This window comes from Paroedura picta, chromosome 2 (genome assembly GCF_049243985.1).
Source record: "Paroedura picta isolate Pp20150507F chromosome 2, Ppicta_v3.0, whole genome shotgun sequence".
Lineage (NCBI taxonomy): Eukaryota > Metazoa > Chordata > Lepidosauria > Squamata > Gekkonidae > Paroedura > Paroedura picta.
The window spans coordinates 62,142,523-62,163,157 of record NC_135370.1 but is presented as its reverse complement, the minus strand read 5'-3'; the positions used below and the strand labels follow the sequence as shown (position 1 = coordinate 62,163,157).

Below are 20,635 nucleotides of genomic sequence, written 5' to 3'. Positions count from 1 at the left end.
CTGGATTTTGAAAAAGCCCCACAAGCAAAAGTATTGGGGATGTAGATAACAAAAAGGTGGGCGTCTATAGCTTATCTTTGCCTGGCAAGCAAGAGACATCCATTTGCTCTTCGTCCCTTGGTTGATGCTAAACCACAGGGAACCCCAACCAACAGACTGTACCTGTAGTTATTTTATAGTTCCTTGAGCTAATGCCTCACTTCCCTATGGCTCTAATCCAAACACTGTTTTTGCACCTTCTCTTTAAATGTGTATGGCTTTCAGTAGTCCTAAGGTTGATTTTTTTAAACTTCTAAAATTTTCTTTGGACACTCTGTGATTTACATTTACTGCTGGCAGACAGCTTCATCTGACTTTTGCTACCACTGCCTCACAAAACGATTTTTTTACTCAAATATATCCTGATGTGTTTGTGTTTGTTTCCATGCCCAACTTATCTATGTTATTTAAAGACCAATTTTCTTACTAAGACTCAAGATGGATTCCAGTCAATAAAATCAATGAGACAGGACATTCAATGAACAATGTAATAGGATTAGGATGGTAAAAAAACTTGGAATGTACATCAGGATATAACTGTCTCAATGAGAAATACTTAGTAGGAATCATTATTTTTATCATGTCAGAGAAACACAAATGAGAAATGGCATTCGGTAACACCTACGTTAAACTAGGGTAGGGTGTTGATGTCCCAGTGAATACACATACATAAGGCTTCGAGTTAAACTGTGAAATCCACAACTGGATCTTGATCTGGGCTGTTCCATATTCAAATGGCACAAAGGAAATGACCACTTCTGCTTTCCCATTGGCTGGGATTATTCCTGTAATAAGTGAAACTATGAATTAAATGGTGCAATCACCAGTAATTCACACAGTCAGTGTTTTGGCCAAAAGAAATGCAGTGACAAAGATTTAGGAGTTACCTCCAACCCAATGCCATGAAGGTAATGTGATCGTGACCAGTTGCCAGAAAGCAAGGTGCGTGTAGTATATGTAGCTGAAAAGTCAGTGGCACTTACTGGCAAAAATACAGATAACTGTACAGCTCATTCTTTTTGGAAAGCTTCTCACTGTAACTGCTGCAGTTATTTGTCCCAATTATATTCTCATATCTTCAAAATATTGCATTCCACCTGTATTTTCCCCTTTGACCACCTACCACTTCTGGGTAAAATCCAGAGAACCACAAGTGGAGTTCTGGTTGTAGACAAAGTCTTCCTGCCTCTTGGCACCAGCAAACTTGTACACACTTCTGAAAAGCTAACCCTGAGGGTCATGAGGCCTTTGGGAACAATGTGGAATGTGCAGGGGGCTGCAGCAGGAGGGGAGAATCAGCAGAAATCATAGAACCCCTTCCTTACATGACCCAAAGTCTCTTTTGCTCATGCAACCAGGCCTTTGAGTTCTTTCTATCACTTTGCTGGAGCATAAGAAGGCATTTTTGACACACAATAGTCACTTCTGCTACTGGAATAAGCTGCCTAAAGAGGTGGTGAGCTCCCCCTCACTGGCAGTCTTCAAGCAAAGGTTGGATACACACTTTTCTTGGATGCTTTAGGATGCTTTGGGCTGATCCTGCGCTGAGCAGGGGGTTGGACTAGATGGCCTGTGTGGCCCCTTCCAACTCTATGATTCTATGATTCTATGATTCTATGATCAACAGTACAAGCAAACTTGCACACTAACCTTGAAATAAGTCCCACTGCATCTGGTGAAACTTACTCCCGAGTCACCATGTTTAGAAGCAGGCTGCCACAGAAAGAGAACTGGGCAGCTTGTAGCTGTAGCCATGGATCTACCTTGATGATTAGATCTGCTGAACATAGTGCTATTTCTCAATTTGTTTTCACACAAAATGTTTTCGTACAAAGGTACTAGATAGATAATCTTAAAGAGTAATGAACCAATGCTTGCAGTTTTAGTCATACCGGTGGTGGGATGAACGGTAAAGGCTTTGTGAGCCTGAAGATACTCAATGTGGAACTCAAAATCGATGGGACAGCTGCACTGCAAAGGGATCACATATTCCTTACTGGGGGGAAAAGGATGAAATGAAAGAATTAGAACAAATTCAGTTTGTATGTGTTGACATATTTATTATAAAGGTAAAGGTAAAGGTATCCCCTGTGCAAGCACCGAGTCATGTCTGACCCTTGGGGTGATGCCCTCTAGCGTTTTCATGGCAGACTCAATACGGGGTGGTTTGCCAGTGCCTTCCCCAGTCATTACCGTTTACCCCCCAGCAAGCTGGGTACTCATTTTACCGACCTCGGAAGGATGGAAGGCTGAGTCAACCTTGAGCTGGCTGCTGGGATTGAACTCCCAGCCTCATGGGCAAAGCTGTCAGACGGGTGCCTTACCACTCTGCGCCACAAGAGGCTCATATTTATTATTTATATTTATTATACTTATTCTTATATTTCTAGGCCGCCCCTCTCCAGGGGCAGCCTTGGGGAGGCTAACAACAGTTTAAAATGCCATACCAAAAATAAGCATTTACCTTTAAAATCCATATCAAAAATAACGATCTAAGAATATGCTCTCTCACTGTGACCTGGGGGCAGATGGGTTGGATTAATCAACCAGGCTTAGATGGTGGAGGTGGAGAGGGTGTGGGCCATCTGCCCCGTGGAAGAGTGCCACTTTACAAGCCCTTCAGCACTTTGACAGTTCCGAAAGGGCCTGGATCTCTGCTGGCAACTCATTCCACCAGGCTGGCACCAGGGCTGAGAAGGCCCTGTCTTGGATTGAGTCCAGGCACACTTCTCTGGCTCTGGGGGCCACCAATAAGTTGGAAGTAGCTGAGCAAAGTGCTCTTTAGGAAGTGTAATCGAAGAGACGGTCCCAGCTACATCACCACAGAAGGATACTGAATAGGCAGCTTAAAACCTTATATCCTGAAGCAACAATTGTGCAGTCTCTTCCGGTATTTAGAATTCTGCACAGCTATACTAGACCTATGGCAATAACAACCAAAACACAAATGTATGTTCTGTCCCCTTCATATCCACTTTCATTGTGGAAGACCTGATCTACATGTGCAGCAAAATCAGGTGGCAGAACAGTGCAAGTTGCAGGTGGTTATGGTTTTGAAATGCTCCCTCCCATTTAAAAACACAAAAAAATGACAACTTATCACATGTCGAAATAGCCTGTAAAGAGAAGACAGCTCCCTGATGTCTAAATTCAGACGTTTTCTATACTCCAGAGCACTCAAATGCACATTGCCTCGCATGCAGTCTGAAGGAGGAGGATCTAGGCAAGGTTCTTCAATGTAATGCTGAACATCAGCTCTTATTTGGGAACCGCAATCAATACAGCATCAGAACTGTACTCCTTAGTACACAATATGTTTGACTCTCCAACTATCTCATCCTTATTGGACACCCTAATGCATTTTCCAAAATCTCTGTGATGGGAGCAATCTGCCTGTGTCTGGATCTAGCTAGTCAAAACAGAACAGCTTAAAAAAACACTGCATATTCCTGAACATGATAAAAAATACAATTTATTCAAATGACTCCTGCATTTTATAAACTGTTTGACTGTAATCCCATCCAGCCTGATTAGCAAGGAATGTTGTTTATGTACATCATTTCTTTGAAATGTATTTTGAAAAATGTAGACAACATGGAACAGAAACAAGGAGGTCCACTGGGTGTGTTTTTTAAACATTTCCAATTTGGGGGTAGCCACTGTGTTCTTGATGGGAGAGGGATGTGTGGATGGGGTGAGATTGCTGACAGGGTGAGATTGAAAGGTTAATCAATGGAAAATGGGATTCAGAAATGTAAAAAAATAATATACGTATCCTGAGAATAAAGGCAACATTTGTGAAAAGACAGGTTGGATCCAAGCAGCTTTTTAATGCCATTGTGGCTGATTCTCCATTACGGTCCCGTCCCACATGTCTTTTGAGCATGCATATCCCTTGATCCATGGCACAACCTTTTGGGCAGCTAAAAAGATTTTAGCCTCCCTTTTCACCAGTTGAAAAGTTGTTTGGATCCAGCCCACAATTCTAAAAGCAAAGGTGGTTCTATGAAATCCCTGCTCAAGGCTTCCTTTGTAGTAGCTTTTCGTGATGTTAACAAAAGGAGCTTTAGAAGAATGATAGGCCTGGATCTCATAGGCTGCTCAAGCCTGCTGTAAATTTCAGCTCTGACTCCCACCCCATCAAGACATATCTACAGTCTTTTAGCATAAATTGAAAATCCATTCAGGTCTCATAGATCTTTGCTTCTATTATAATAGCAGGAAAATTCAGCAAACTAAGGCTAGCATTGTGTACTGGAGACAAATCAGCTGCTATCATCAAGTAGGTGACCATTTTTATGTCTTCCCAGTGCCAACAAATGTCCAGCCTTCAATCTGTCATTGTCATCATCATCATCATCATTTATTTAGCTTGTATGCTACTGCTCCTGTCCAGCCAACTTGCGGTGGCTCACAACAATAAAATTACAATAAGTAAAAACACCAGCATTCAACTACCCCAGCTAAAAACCACCCCCAACCTACCAACCTCACCTAATCCCAACTACCCATCTCCAGGTTGTTAATACTAAAGAGGGGCATCGGAGGAGAGGCAAGATCTTCTGTCAGCTCAGCCTCAATCAAATGTCTGATGGAAGAACTCCGTCTTCCAGGCCCTGCGGAACTGAGTTAGGCTCTGGCTTTGGTCACAGCTAGGCAGACTTCACATGGGCCAGGGATCACCAATCTATTAAAATTCATAGAGTGAAGAGCACTGCAAAGGTCATAAGGAGTTAGATAGTCTTCCAAATACACTGGGCCCAGACCGCACAAGGCCTCAAAGGTCAAAACCAAAGCCTTGAACTTGATTGGTATTCAATTGGCAACCAAGTCAGGTGCCTTAGCCCTTCCTGGCAACTAACCCCCTACCCTTCCTCCACCTGCATCTAAAGGCTTGAGAAAAACTGTTTGTATATGTGCATGTACATGAGAGCTTATACCCATAATTAAATTTTGTTGGTCCCAAAGGTGCCATTGGACTCAAACTTTGTCCTATGACTTCAGACCAACCCAGCTACCCCCTGAATTTATTAAAATAATTTATTAAAATATATAATGTGAGCACTTAACCGTGAAGATAAAATAATATCTAACCTACACATATTTTACAGTCACTGTTTCTAAATCCAGATGTTACCAGGCAGATTGAGTCCAACACAATGTCAAAGTCCAAAGAGCCAGCACAGCCCTCCCAGAATCAAGAAGAGGCGTCCTCAAGTTAGTTGTAATCCAAAAGACGATCTCATCAGACTGAGCTTGCACTCAAAAGCTCACACCTTGCAGAAATCTTTGTTGGTCTTAAAGGTGCTACTAGACTCTGATTTTATTGTGCTACTTCAGACCAACACGGCTACTCATTTGAGTCTAGCAAGTGACAACTGTAGATAATCTTGCAGGATGACCTAATGTCACACTGGGCATTGGGATGAAAAGTGTATCTATTCTATGCCAAAGCCAGATCAAATTTTATATCCTGATTGAATAACTTAATATTTTCAGCAGAATTACATGATCCTTATATATTTTTCTCCAAGTTCTTATTATGCAGATTGTTTTAGCAATGCATGAGGAACACCTTCTAATAAGAAATCATTGTTGTAATAATGGCTTACCACTCTCCCAGTGAAACATCAGAGAAACTAATATAGGATGGAAATTCTACAGCATTCATCACAGGATAGGCATGTATGGGAACCAGTAAAGTATCATCTCCCTGGGTGGAAAATAAGAAGAAAATTACATAGTTGCTCAAAAGATGGATAGTGTTCCACATGCAAGGAGTAGCTCCCTGTTCCTTCCCATACAAGCAAAGGGCAATGGCTGAAATGAATTGAATTTTAGACTTTGGACAGATGCCCTCCCCCTTAGATGGTAATGTATACTCAAAAAGAGAAGGTACAGCCTGCTTAGGGGGACTCCCAAACAAATTATTTGTGAATATTGTGAACTAGGACATATTTTCCTGCCCAGATGCAGAAGGTAAGCATACAAGCTCTTCTTTTGGGGTGCCTCACCTCAGAATGGATTCGGATGCAGTCATAATAGTATCGCCACTCATCAGGACAGAAGATGACTGTAATTGTAAAAGACAAGCCAGGTACAAGTCGTTGCTGTAAAACAGAGCAGAATGTTTCCCGGACAATGCTCCAAAGTCACTGGCATGTAATAGGATGACAGTCAAAAAGGAAGCAAAGAATGAAAGGTGAACAACTTCAAAGGCTGTTGCTGACACTTACTGTTTTGTTGTATTTGATCTGGAAGTACTTTGTTTGGGGCGGAATAATGTGAACATTTATAAGATTGCCAGAAATATTCACAAGTTTCTGTAGAATGAGAGAGGATTTTTCAAAGAAAGTCAGAACGTACTTATGGCCTGTTTTTAATTTGAATTGGCCTTTTCATACTGAACAAGACCTACACATAAATGTACCTAGTCAAGCAAGAACAGTCAGTGGGTACTTGTCTTATTATGCCAACTAACTAATAACAGCTTAATTACCTACCAGAGTTTGTTGGTGATGTTTTTCAATTTCATAACCTCCATAATGCATTATGGCAGGCTTAGCCTGTATCACATTATTTCTTAAGAGCTTTGAATAAATTTCTGAAATTATAAGAAAAAACAAAAAAGGCACATTAATGACCTTCATTCAGCTAAAGCATGTTGCAATTAATTCCCACACTAAGTAAAGGGAATATTGGCATGACTCACTTATTCTGTTGATTTTAATTGTACCGTACTTAGCCCTGACCAACATTAGCCAGTTTTAGAGTCATGTCAATTTAGCCAACTCTCTTCTGTGCACAAGAGGTTACTACCTATTGCACAAACATTGTAACAAAAACCAATCCCTAATTCTCAATTGTTTATATTATTTCTTCTACCAATAAAATGTTACTGTCATATATAATATATAATACTAATGCTGTATTCATTGAACTTCTACACTGATAGGCCTCATCTCCAATCATTTGCATGCCTGGTTTCCAAGTACAGACAGATAAAACTCTTTCTACTCTCTTTCAAAATAAATGCTGAGCATGCCAAGACAGACTGAAGTAGGAGCATGAATGTGAATCAGAAGGGGGAGACTTGGATTCAAATCCTCATAAACATGATCTTCATTGTGGGAAAGTGAACCAGTCTTCTCTGTTCGTTCAGTTTTCCTCAAATTGTTGTGAGAATAAAATGGAAGAGGAAAGAACTACTTATGCTGCTCGGAGCTTCTTGGAGGAAGGGTGGGCACAAACGAGGCAGACAGACAGGATAAAGATATGGACAGTCTTCCAGCAAGACATGGTCCTTTAAAGAATATACATAGAGTTGAGTTGCCATGTTCAGCTGCAACTAAGATCATCTGTAGGTTATAGACTTTGAAAGGGGTTAACCTTTTTCCCTGGGGGGGCACACAGTTAAGCCCTCCAAAAGCCTAAAATCAACAGCTCTTTTTGCCAAGTCACTTAATCACTTACTGGACTCCAGGAGGTAATTAGGGACATCAGCTCTTCTCTTAGGCTCTTCCACCAGGCTGTCCAAACGAAGGGATGATAGTTCCTTGAAAGAGCCCTTAGTGTTATTGAAATCAGAACCAACTGCATTCACCACTTCCATCTTCTTGTGGGAAATACAGCTTTTTGGGCATCAAAATGGTCAATCCCTGTTGTCAAATAAAATACAAAACATAGCAGGAGATATGGAAATTCTCGCTTGCACAAACATACCTGCTGTGTAGAATTATTTGAAAGGTCAAATAATTGCAGTGGATGACATGGTGTTGTGCATGAATTGATCAGGAATGCCAAGAGAATGATTGCTATCTAAAGCACAGATGGACTCTCATCACTACAATTCAATCAATAGGTCAGTAAAAGAGATATCAGGAGATATAGTGATTTGTACAGGAATTCTTTCAGTCTTCTAGAAATAGACTAAAACTTACTTGTCAGTCCACTCTCTGACACATCAGCTTACCTCCAAGTTTATCTTAGATCCTAACAGTAAAGTTGAATTCTTAAGAATTTCAAAACAGCCAGAATGCTCACCCAGGCAATGTTACACATTTTTGTTATAGAAATGTAACTATGGATCATAGTTCAGCCTAAGTCTTACTAAATTTATGTCTAGGAAAAACGACTAAATAAATGCACACAGAGAATTTTCTTTCCCCAATTTTAGAAGAAGAAGAGTTGGTTCTTGTATGTCACTTTTCTCTACCTGAAGGAGTCTCAAAGCAGCTTACAATCGCCTTTCTCTCCCCACAACAGACACCCTGGGAGGTGGGTGAGGCTGAAAGAGCCCTGATAGTACTGCTTGGTCAGAACAGCTTTATCAGTGGTGTGGTGAGCCGAAGGTCACCCAGCTGGCTGCACGTAGGGGAGTGGTGAATCAAGCCCGACTCGCCAGATTAGAAGTCGGCGCTAACCACCTCACCAAGCAGGCTTTGGGAAACAGAATATGACCACATTTTCTCAGAATCTGGTAAACTAGCCTTCTCTGGCAGTCATCAAAGTTATCTTTCCAACTTCTTTAACTACTAAATATTAATGGATGCAGTGACAGCCACAGCATTTCAATTCTTTGCTCCGAATAATTTTAGGATAGCTTGTTTATTTAATAAAGACAAATGCATAACACAGCTGGGCTAAGAGGGATTACTGGGCCAACTGAAGCACGGTTATCTAAATGTAAATACATCTTGAAGCTTGTCACAAAATACTAAGCAACAGACTGCACTATTTACAAAACCTAGTCAGTTGGATTCTGTCACAATTGTCTCCTTCACAATGTCAAAAAGGACTAAGACAAGCAAAGATTACCGAAAAGGACCAAGACAAATCCTGTGGCAAAAGCAAGGAAGAGAAGACCAACAAACCTGTGAAATGGTCTTAGATGGTACAACCAGTAGGATTGTCAACAAGCGTGGAGTAAAATGAAACCTTGCATATAGACATAGGCAGCCAAAGCTTTTTCTGGCAAGGTCAATAACATCTCATTAAACCAACTTTTTCTCCAGGCAGCTGGCAACTCTAACCACTCATTGTACTTAACACAGACCGTTTACGCACTGGGAACTTCACTGCCCCAGCTTCCATGCAGGAGCCCAAATTGGGGGCGGATGAGGTGCACCAGGTCAAATGCTCCCCCATGTGGGTGCAGGAAGAGGTGGGGCAACCTGCCACGACTAAAACTCCAGCCTGCAGCCTGGCATGAAACCTCCAGCGCGTAAATGGTTATGGAGCTGCTGTTTAAAGTGGGATCGCATATAGTTTTCCTCCCCACCCCCCGCCATGTAGCCATCACTCTCCCTGGTTCTTGATGGATTTCTGTTTTGCCCTATTCCTGTTCAAGATTGTTGGTTGCTGCTGGCAAGAACTGGGTAATTCAAAAATTGATAATATTATAAAAGACCATGCGGGGAAAATGTTCCTGTTGTTGGGGAAATTCAACATGGGGGTGCAGCTATTGGCAGCAGCTTTATGCAAATGGCACTGCTGAACTATCCCCCCCTCTAATATTCAGCTGGCATGTTTAAACCCATTATTTCAAGTCTTATCCTCTGTTGTGCACCTATGCACAAGGAAAGTAAATCAGGGAAGGCCTCAGCCTCTATGCCCTGTTGCTGGCCTTCCAGAGGAACTGGTTGGCCACTGTGTGTGACAGGATGCTGGACTACATAGACCACCGATCTGATCCAGCAGGGCCCTTATGTTAGAGTTTTGGACCTCAGAAATTCAAAAACTTACTAAATGACCTGGTAATCTTATGAAGCCACTTATATCTGACATAGTTTAGGGCATCTGTATTTCTTAATCCAGTCCTGAGGATGACAACAAAAACTATTGTAGACCATATGACTTCGAAAAAGACACAACTGCATGGCTGGGAATTACATCCACATCAAAATGCAAGGAGAGGTAATTCCTGAAGTGGCATTAACATGGCATTTCTCGAAAAAGGTCAAACATAGATGATCTTCCTGTTGTGATTCTAGAAGGGTCATAGCGAGCCATTTGGGAGATGCATATCAATGAAAATTCAAAGTATGATGAGGGAACCAGCCAAGAATAGATGAATTCAAGAATAATTCCGGTCCTGTGCCTGTCCCTGTCTAGGATATTACAAATGCTTATTCATGCACCATGTGGGTCACTCTCACCACAGTTTGGCCATTCATGCTCTAGAAATGGTTGTCTAAAAGCAGCATTGGCATTCTCTTTACACCTGTCTAAAAGTACAAAGCCCAAGCATTTGAATATGCTTTTTAATTTTTTAAATAATTTGGGTTGTGTTACATAAAGTTGGCTTGCCACAGAAATGTCCTTTCTATAGATTTAAACACAGATGCCATGGCACAAATGCTGCACACAATCTACGCTTCCCCCAATCTGCTTCAAAGTGACCTCCCCTTTCCTACCCTACAGAGAGACATAGTAACAGGTTCTCCAGTGGAACCACAACATATTCCTTCCTAGGGTTGTCAGCTGCCCCCTGGCCACAGGCCGCGGATGGTTGCCAGATCCAGGTTGGAAAACTCCTGGAGATCTGGGGATGGAGGCTGTCAAGGTCTGAGACCTCAGTGGAGTCCAATGCCACAAAGTTCGCTCCATAAAGCATCCATTCTCCCCCCCCCCCCGCCGCCCGGGGAATCAATCTTTGCAGTCTGGAGATGAGCCATAATTCCTGGGGATCCCCAGGTCTCACCTGGAGGCTGGCATCTCTATTCCCCCCTCCCTTTTGCCTTACTCGCAAACAAACCTACCGTGTGTGGTCTGTGTGCAGTTTACTCCACACAGACTTGCGTGAGCCGATGCAGTTTGGGAGGTTGGGGAGCTAAGAAGAAAGGGTGTAAACGGGGCTGGGGTGAAGTGTCTGTGCGTGTGTGTGTGTGTGTGGGGGGGGGGGGGGGTAAGAGCAGTAGCCACGCTGCTCCCTCCGCCCGCTGCCTCGGTTGCTAGGAGAGCGCTCAACTCACAGTTCCAAGGCACAAAGCAGGCATTGGACCGTACCATTCTGGGCACTTTGGTGGTGGGAGCTGCAAAGTGTTAACTGTCCAGAAAGACCGGTTTTTCCTCCTCTCGCGGGCAATATGGAAACACAGATTACCATTTCAAATCGAGGTGTATGCTCTGGTAGCTTTAAAAAAGGTTTTATGGGGCAGGTAGAATAATCCCAATGGGACTGTTCCATTAGTTAACTGGGAGAGGGGCGAATTCCTTGTTGGACAAGTTAGGAGCGTGGTTGTCAAGGAAGAGGGTAAAAGCCGGAGCGGATAAGACGGGCATTAAACAAACAAGAGAACTGCAAAAAATGGGACATACCAAAACTAGGGACAGCAACTGTCCATAGACAATAATGGATTGCCCATAGAGAATACATACCTGCCCATAGGGAATAAGGGAATAATGGAAAACACGCCTGCCCATATGAAACAAGGCAAAGCACGCCTGCTCATGGGGGATATTGGAAAGCTTGCCTGAGGAAATGTGAGGAAGAGTGCTTGCACTCAAAAGCTCACGCCTTGAATAAATCTTTGTTGGTCTAAAGTTGGCACTGGACTCTGATTTTGTTTTGTTGTGCTTCTTCAGACCAACACAGCTACCCACTTGAATATGCCCATAGGGAATAATGGGAAGCGCGCCTGGCCATAGAAAGAAGGGAAAGCATGCCTTCCCATACAGAATAATGGAATGCACGCTTGCCCTTAAGCAGTAACAGTCATCATGCTTTAGAATAGGACAAATGCTAATAAGGTTGCTTATTGTAGTAGAGATGAATATGTGTTTTTATTGATGATGAAAACAAGGAATCAAGAGTCTTGAACAATTTGAAATTATTGTTCCGTATTGTCAGCCTTTCAGTTGATAAATTTCCCAGTAGTCACTACTTTTGTCTTCTCAATGTTCAGCTGTAGTTATGCTTTGGTGATCTCTGCACTGATTTCAAATCTTCAGTTGTTTCTCACAATAGTGTAGTATCATCAGCATATATGACTAGTTCCTTCCGCCAACTTTTTATGTAATCCAGTTTTCCTTATCATATAATCTGCATATAGTTTGAAGAGATAAAGATATAAAATACATCCTTGTCTGACATCTTTGCCAATACCATTTTGTTTCTCCCTATTCTGAACTAACTGTACCCTCTTGTCAAGAGTACAGGTTGCTCATTAAAACAATCAGATCCTGTGGCACATCTATTTCCTTTAAAACCAATCATAGATTTTCATGATCAACATATCAAAAACTTCTGCTACAATCTCTGATTTACTGATTTCTTCTGAAACTCTTTGTATGTTCCAGCATCTAGTGTAGATTTGTAGTATAATCTCTAGTTCATAGAATCGTAGAATCATAGAGTTGGAAGGGGCCATACAGGCCATCTAGTCCAACCCCCTGCTCAACGCAGGATCAGCCCTAAGCATCCTAAAGCAACCAATAAAAGTGTGTATCCAACCTTTGCTTGAAGACTGCCAGTGAGGGGGAGTTCACCACCTCCTTAGGCAGCCTATTCCACTGTTGAATTACTCTGACTGTGAATTTTTCCCCCCTGATATCTAGCCTATATTGTTGTACTTGAAGTTTAAACCCATTACTGCGTGTCCTCTCCTCTGCAGCCAACAGAAACAGCATCCTGCCCTCCTCCAAGTGACAACCTTTCAAATACTTAAAGAGGGCTATCATGTCCCTTCTCAACTTCCTTTTCTCCAGGCTGAACATTCCCAAGTCCCTCCACCTATCTTCATAGGGCTTGGTCCCTTGGCCCCAGATCATCTTTGTCGCTCTCCTCTGTACCCTTTCAATTTTATCTACGTCCTACTTGAAGTGAGGCTTCCAGAACTGCACACAGTACTCCAGGTGTGGTCTGACCAGTGCCGAATACAATGGGACTATGACATCTTGTGATTTTGATGTGATGCCCCTGTTGATACAGCCCAAAATGGCATTTGCCTCTTTTACCGCTGCATCACACTGCCTGCTCATGTTTAGTTTACAATCCACAAGTACCCCAAGGTCTCATTCACACACCATGTTGCCTAGAAGCGTATCCCCCATCCAGTAGGTATGCTTTTCATTTTTCTGACCCAGATGCAGAACTTTACACTTATCTTTATTAAATTGCATATTGTTCTCATTTGCCCATTTTTCCATTGTGTTCAGATCTCATTGAACTCTGTCTCTATCTTCCTGAGTATTTGCCAGTCCTCCCAATTTGGTGTCATCTGCAAACTTGATGAGTAGTCCCTCCACCCCCTCATCTAGATCATTAATAAATATGTTAAAAAGTACCGGACCGAGCACCGAGCCCTGAGGTACCCCGCTACTCACCTCCCTCCAGTCTGATGAAACATCATTGCAGTGGAATAGACTGCCTAAGGAGGTGGTGAGCTCCCCCTCACTGGCAGTCTTCAAGCAAAGTTTGGATACACACTTTTCTTGGATGCTTTAGGATGTTATGGGCTGACCCTGCATTGAGCAGGGGGTTGAACTAGATGGCCTGTATGGCCCCTTCCAACTCTGTGATTCTATTATTCTATGATTCTACATCCATGGGTAGAATTTTGAGAATTGATTTTTGAATTATTTAAACTGTATTTTAATATATTGTATTAAAACATTTTAATGTATTGTGGGACTTATGAGTGTGTTCAAGCACAGAAGGGGGTCTATAAATTTAAATAAATAAAAGCTTGAGGGACCATATCAAAACATCAGTGCATTACAATAAGGGGATATAACCAAATTCATAATAGTATATAACAAATTTACCATGATACAACTCCAAAAGACCCACTAGGTTCTAAAGAAAACTCTGCTGAAAAGGAATAGTGGAGGATCACAGAACAATAGAGATTTTCAGAGGGTTACTTTTGTTAATTTCTCCAAAAGATGTCTCACAGTTTTTCAGTCAAATGTGGTTCATATAATGTTCGAAGAGCAAGAATGCTCTGAATCATTCTCTTTCAGAAAGCTTGATTTATTCCCTATGGACAGGCATGCTTCCCATTATTCCCTATGGTCAGGTATGCTTTCCATTATTCCCTATGGGTAAGTGTGCTATCCCTTCTTTCCTATGGGCAGGCATACTTTGCCTTGTTTCCTATGGGCAGGCATGCATCCCATTATTCCCTATGGGCAGCTGTGGTTTGCATTATTCCCTATGGGCAGGCGTGCTTTGCCTTGTTACCTGTGGGGAAGTATTTCTTCCATTGTTTCCTATAGGCAATTGTGCTTCCCATTATTCCCTATAGGCAAGTATGTATTCCCTATGGCCAAATATGTATTGTCTATAGGCAGCCACCATCCTTAATTTTAGTATGTCCCCGGAATTTGGGACAATCAGCTCAAATTGCTTGCAGACAATTTACTCCCTACCTGATTGGTCCCCTCATAAATATTCCCCCAATAGAAGATGGCCCTCAGCTATAACTGATCCACCCTGGTAGTATAACCCCAGTCAAGAGGGATCATCTCTCTGCTTCCAACTTCCTGCCAGTTTCAGAAGTTTGATGGATAGAAGAGGAGGAACAGAGCATGCCCTGTTACCGGTAAGTTGCCCTGGCCTCCTGCAAATCAGAGGACATGGGGGAAAGCAAGTTGTTTCCAATGTGCCTTCTGGAGGGGGAGGATGTGGGAGGCTCAGAAACGGCTCCCTACTGACCCTCTAGAACCCAGGGCGGCCAGGAAAAGCCTCTGCCCTGGGAATGTTTATTCATGAGTAAGTCATGTGAGAAGGGTGGAATACTTTGGGGGTAACCATCACAGGCAATTGCAGCAGGGAAATTAATGCTGATGTGGGTGGAACTGGGAAGATGTAGACTTTCCCTTTCAATATGGATACCACCTTGGTCTTGCTGTGGTCTTTCTAAGACCACCACAACAAAGCAAATTTGAGATAAATGGCATGAAAGGTGGGGAAACTATAAACAGGGCAAAGAAATGCCATGAGGTCATGTGGATGGGGGGAGATACTGTTTTCCAGTAGTACCTTCCCAGTAGAAGAAGAGTTGGTTTTTATACCCTGGTTTTCGTTGCCCAAAGGTGTCTCAGAGTGGCTTAGAATACCCTTCCCATCCTCTCCCTACAACAGACACTCTGTGAGGTAGGTGAGGCTGAGAGAGCTCTGAGAGCAACTGCTCAGTGAGAACAGTTTCTAATAGGACTGTGGCTAGCCCAAGGTCACCCAGCATGTGGAGGAGAAGGTAATCAAATCCAGGTTACCACATTAGAAGCTGTTGCTCTTAACCACTCCACCAAGTTGTACAAATTGCCATTGCTTGAAAGAGATGTAGCTAGAGCACAGGCAGAAGAAGCTATTACAGGAGGATGGTGTAAGTCTTTTTTGACTTGCTCACTGACTGCTATGGAATTCTTTCCCTTTAAATACAGACCTTCTAGCCATGGCTTCTCAAAGCAATCCAAGGTGATTTTGTGGTTAATAAGGTTTGCTATTTGAGAAGGAAGGAATGCTTTTTTCTTCTGTATTCTCTGTGTGTGTGTTTGTCTGTAGAAGGGAGTGCTACACAGCTCCACCCCACCCCATCCCCAGCAGCCCTTTCCTCCAGAGGAACTGATATCTGTAGTCTGGAGAGGAGGTTTCATATTAGGGATTCTCCAGGTCCCACCAAGAGATTGGCATCCCTGGAGATCCCACTTCTGGGGTTTGTCAAAGCCTGAAGGATATTTCAGGATAAAATATTTCAATGGTAAAAAGTTGAGAAAAGTTGTCATAGAGGCGGATCTAAAAGTGAGGCCTGGCCCAAGGAGAGCTGGGGCACTACTTAATGTCCATGGGGGATGTTTAGAGAAGCTACCAATATTCCCTTTTGCAAAATTACAATGTGAAGTCCCCACTTTCCCTGTTTCTACAAATCTAAACATCCTGTTCAGTCACCTTTAACACTAGTTGACTTGCAGGAAATCATTTTGGGCTCAAGGAAGACACGCACACATTTCCATTGGCTTAAACAAGGCCACAGCTTTATTAATACTCCACAGGAGTGCTGGCACAGCATGGGAGAGGGAGCCTGACTTGCAAGCAGAAGACCTCAAGAACCCAGATCCCAGCAGCACCCTGGAGCCCATCCAGATCCTCACTGCTAACATAGGTCTCCTTGCTGCTGGGATCCCACCCACGGGAAGAGCCAGCAGCTCCCTGGGGCCCACCCGGTTCCCCCACTGGGAACATGGGTCGCCTTGCCGCTGGATTCCCACCATAGGGAAATGTCCATCTGGGGTGCCAAGAGGAATTGCACACTTCCCTTGGCCCCCACCCCAGGCCACCCGCACTGTAAGCCCTAGGGTGCCAAGGAGAGGCCCCACCTCCCTCTTGGTCCCACCCCAGGCAACTTGGCACTGCGAGCCCCAAGCCTCTTTGCCACCCAGCAAGCCCTTTCATTTTATGCATGAGCGCATTTCTCATAACAATTTGACTACTGAGGAAGACCCCCTCGGAGTTGAAACGTGTTTGGTCCATTCTATGTTGGTCTATTCCATGTGTACAACAAGGTCACAGTCCAATAGTACCTTTAAGATCAACAAAGGTTTATTCAAGGCGTGAGCTTTCAAGTGCATGCATTCTTCCTCAGACTAATGAACTACCATCATAACAGTGGAAATATAAGACAAAAGCTAATTATGGTAAATTAGTAAACTCTGTCACAACATCCAAATTCAGCCATATGATGCCATATGATAATTCTTTGCTAAAACAGCCAATCCCTTGATTTCAGTTGTAGTTCACAAAAACATGGAAGAACTAAAACTGTCGTCATAATCACTAACGTAGACCAGGTAGTGTTATCAGGGCTCTCAGCTTCACCAATCTCACAGGGTGTCTGTTGTGGGGAGAGGAAAGGGAAGGCAACTGTAAGCTGCTTTGAGCCTCCTTCGGGTAGAGAAAAGCGGCATATAAGAACCAACTCTCCTCTAACTGAACTGAGAAACCCCGCAAAAAAACCAATTTATATGCAATCATGAACAATGTATCTTCACATCACTGTTCAGTTTCTGTTTGATTACTGTGAAAGAACACTTGTATAATTCTATGGTTGGGGGTCACCACTGTTGGACTTTGGAAGAGATAGAATTCTACTTCCTCCCGATGTTTGAATGCTTTCTGCTTTAGGCAGAGAACACCATGGAACAGCTAAGGTATAAAGCTCCTGAATGAGCTGTAGCTAGCAATGTATTTTTCTTGTTTTAACTTCCAGTTCCCTTACCCTGTTTAGCTAGTACAGTTTGTCTTTTTATACAGTAAATCTGCCTTGTCTGGTTTCATTATTTATACAGTAACTCTGCTAATCTTTACTACAGTAACTCTGCTAAGGGAATAGATTTTTCCCGATAATAGGTTATGTTGGCCCATATGTTCCTGTGCATGTTTGACTTTTGAGACCTGGCAGAGAAGTTTAAAAGGTAGATCAGGATAGGAAGGAAAAAGTATTTTTTGCATTTTTCTTATTGGAGATCATCTTGAGTTTTTTTGCAAGAAGATGGAGGATTAATTTTTTCTTTTGCGCCAGAGCTAAGAGTTTCAGAAAAGCCTCTGATAGCTGTACAGAAAGAAAGACCCGCGCTGACCTTCTGCAAAGGAAACAGGAGCTGAGCCTGATGTGTGCTGGGCTGAAGCTGTGAATACAGCAACTTACTTGTACAATATATCACATTCAAAGGTGATTGGCAATACACCATATGAGGCTTGGAATGGCAGAAAACCTAGCCTGGGACATTTGAAAACTTTTGGAGATAAAGTTTATGATGTGCCAAAGCAAAAGCGTGGAAAAAAAATTTTGTAGGTTACAATCCATACAACAAAGGATTTAGAGTCATGAATCCTCAAGCTTTAAAAATTTTTTTTTATTAATACAGATAAAAATTACATACAAATTACAGAACAACAAATACATACAGGGAGAAAAATAGTAAGAAAGAAAAAAAATAAAAGAAAAATATCATGTAATTTAAAAAGACTTCCAGCTCTACTTACAAAGAAAAAAAATTCTTAACCTTTTTTGCCCATATATACACTTTTGTTGTATCACAATATCAAATATCTTGAGTTATTCTATGAAATATAGAGGCATTCTTAATATTTATAATAACTTTGTTTTGAATTTTTTTCAATGTAAATTTTCCATTGCTTCCATTCAACATCAAAGTCTGAGGTATATTTGTCTTCTACATTGTTAGTTAATTTTGCAAAACTGGCTAACTCCATCACTTTACATTGCCATTCATGAATTGTGGGTATTTCTTCTGACTTCTATTTTCTTTCCTATATAATTCTCGCTGCAATAGAGAGGTATCCAAAAATTTTTCCTAGCTCAATTTTTAAAGAATCCTCTAAAATGCCTAATAAATAGGCTTCTCGTTTAAATTTAATCTTTTTCCCTAATTTTTTTTGAAATTCCCTCATGAATTCCCCTCCAAAATTGTTTTGTTTTCTGACAAGTCCACCATTGATGGTAAAATGTACCTGGCTTTTTGTGGCATTTTCAGCATGTATTGTTTGACTTCTTACTCATCTTTGAGATTTTAGATGGTGTCAAATACTAATGCATTTTGTAAATATTTTCTTTTATGTAATATCTATTTGAGAATTTAGAACCATTTTTTCATACAAAATTGCCAGTCATCGTATTGAACCCCATGTCCTACATTCTTGGCCCAAGTTAACATAAAATCCTTAATAATTTTGGACTCAGAATCCAAAATTAGACATTCTTCATATGCTCTACTTATCAGATGTTCATTACCTTTCATTAGCTGACTTAACAATAGAGCAGGTTTACTTTCAAATCCACATTCTTTATTGTCTCTAATGAATCTGTCTTTTAATTGAGCAAAAAGCCATCAGTCTTTTAATTTACCTTCCTTGCGTAATTGATCTAATTATTTTAGTTTAAATTCAGTCTTTCCATCTTCTATCTGTTCATTTAATAGTTCTTTGTATGTGAGCCATACTTCCTCAGAGCCAACCTGTCTCCTGGATAATGCTTCGTGCAGTGATAGCCATCACTGTTATTTGTCTAATAACTTTCCTTTGTTCTTATTCCATATTCTATTTAGTGCAAATCTTAATAAATGATGACCAAACGGTTTGTTTATTTTTCCTTTTCCATACTACATATAGGCATGCACACCGTAAATGGTCCCTTCTCCTTCTAATGATAACTATGGTTTTTTTTAGTGATATCTTTATTTTTTCCAAGCCTTCTCATAATTATTTTGAAAAAGATTTAAATTAGAGTTAGTTATTGTTTAAAATATCTTCTCCCAGGCTCAATCATGATTCATCTTCATCCCTAACCATTAGTGGCTCTAACAAGTATTTTACTTTACTGACTATTTGAAAACCTTATTTTTCTTCCAAGAGCTTTTGGTCTTTTAATAGGATATTTTTAACAATGATTTTAGATTTACCCTTATTAACTTTTAAGACTGATTCTCTACCAAATTCTTCTAGTTTTGCATTTAAGTTCTCAATGCTATCTTCTGGATCTTCTAAGATAATCAATAAATCATATGAATATGCCGTAACCTTGAATTCCTCTTTTCTAATCCTAAACCCTCCTATCTTTTTTTCTTCTCTTATATCATTAATCAGTATTTTCAACACGGGAATAAAAAGTAGTGGGGAGAGAGGACATCCCTGCCTTGTTCCTCTGTTTATTTTATGGGCAGGAGTTATTTCTCTGTTAATAAACTAGCGTGTTGATCTTTATATATTTGTTTAATCCAACCAATATAATTCTTCCCACAGTCCATCTTTTCCAGCACTTCCAACATCATATTCCGGTCCAAAGAATCAAAGGCTTTTTCAAAAAAAAGTAAAGCTAATAGTTTATCTGGGTGATTTTGATAATATTCAATCACACTGATTAATGTTATCATATTTTCTTTTATCTGTCTATTTGGGAGAAACCCTACTTGGTTTTCATGAATCAAATCTTTTAGGATTAATTTTAGTCTTTGTGCAATCATTGAAGTGAATATTTTATAGTCTACATTGAGGAGTCAGATAGAGTCAAATCACTAAGATTTGATACAACATTGTCAGTTTTAGGAAATAAACAATATTTGCTTCCATCCATGAGACTGGTATTCCATTGTCTTTTATATTATTCATGAGTCTAACTAATGGGTGGGACAATTCCTTGAAAAAAACATTTATAATATTTAGCAGCAATAACATCTGGGCCCAGGGCCTTCCCTGGCTTTAATACTTTCACCACTGCCTTTAATTCCTCTTATGTAAATTCCCTATTCAATTTTTTTTGTTGTGCTTCACTAAATTTACTAATCTTCTTATTATTTAAGTAATAATTTTGTGCCTTTCCTTTTATTGAAAGTTTCATGTATAATTCGGAGTAATATTCCTGAAGTTTTTTCTTTATTTCCTCACTTTCAAAAACCTCAGAGCCATCTTTGATTTTATCAATCCATTTCTTTTGATGTTGTTTCTTTAATTTCCAAGTTAGCCATTTCTCTGGCTTGTTTGCTGATTCAAAATATTTTTGTTTGCCACCTTTAGCTGCTTACCAACTTCCTCTGTTAACAGCATATCTACTTGTTGTTTTAATATATTTAGTCTTTG

The 20,635-nt window shown here is 41.0% G+C and overlaps 2 protein-coding genes across 3 annotated transcripts in view; one reads left to right on the top strand and one right to left on the bottom strand.

Annotated features, from left to right (window-relative positions):
- CFAP221 (cilia and flagella associated protein 221) overlaps positions 1-10,946 on the bottom strand; it is a 28,151-nt gene extending 17,205 nt beyond the window's left edge. For both annotated transcript variants that reach the window (XR_013228153.1, XM_077320314.1), the window contains exons 1-8: positions 10,800-10,946; positions 7,513-7,697; positions 6,543-6,643; positions 6,276-6,362; positions 6,054-6,149; positions 5,652-5,752; positions 1,932-2,035; positions 665-824 (exon numbers count right to left, since the gene is read on the bottom strand). Coding sequence is in view for 1 of the 2 variants with exons in the window: in XM_077320314.1 (XP_077176429.1) it covers positions 665-824; positions 1,932-2,035; positions 5,652-5,752; positions 6,054-6,149; positions 6,276-6,362; positions 6,543-6,643; positions 7,513-7,651 (788 nt within the window). In the remaining variant the exon portion in view is untranslated. The remainder of the gene's footprint in view (positions 1-664; positions 825-1,931; positions 2,036-5,651; positions 5,753-6,053; positions 6,150-6,275; positions 6,363-6,542; positions 6,644-7,512; positions 7,698-10,799) is intronic.
- A 93-nt stretch (positions 10,947-11,039) lies between these two features.
- SCTR (secretin receptor) overlaps positions 11,040-20,635 on the top strand; it is a 56,103-nt gene continuing 46,507 nt past the window's right edge. The window contains exon 1 of the mRNA XM_077320307.1: positions 11,040-11,157. The gene's annotated coding sequence lies outside the window, so the exon portion shown is untranslated. The remainder of the gene's footprint in view (positions 11,158-20,635) is intronic.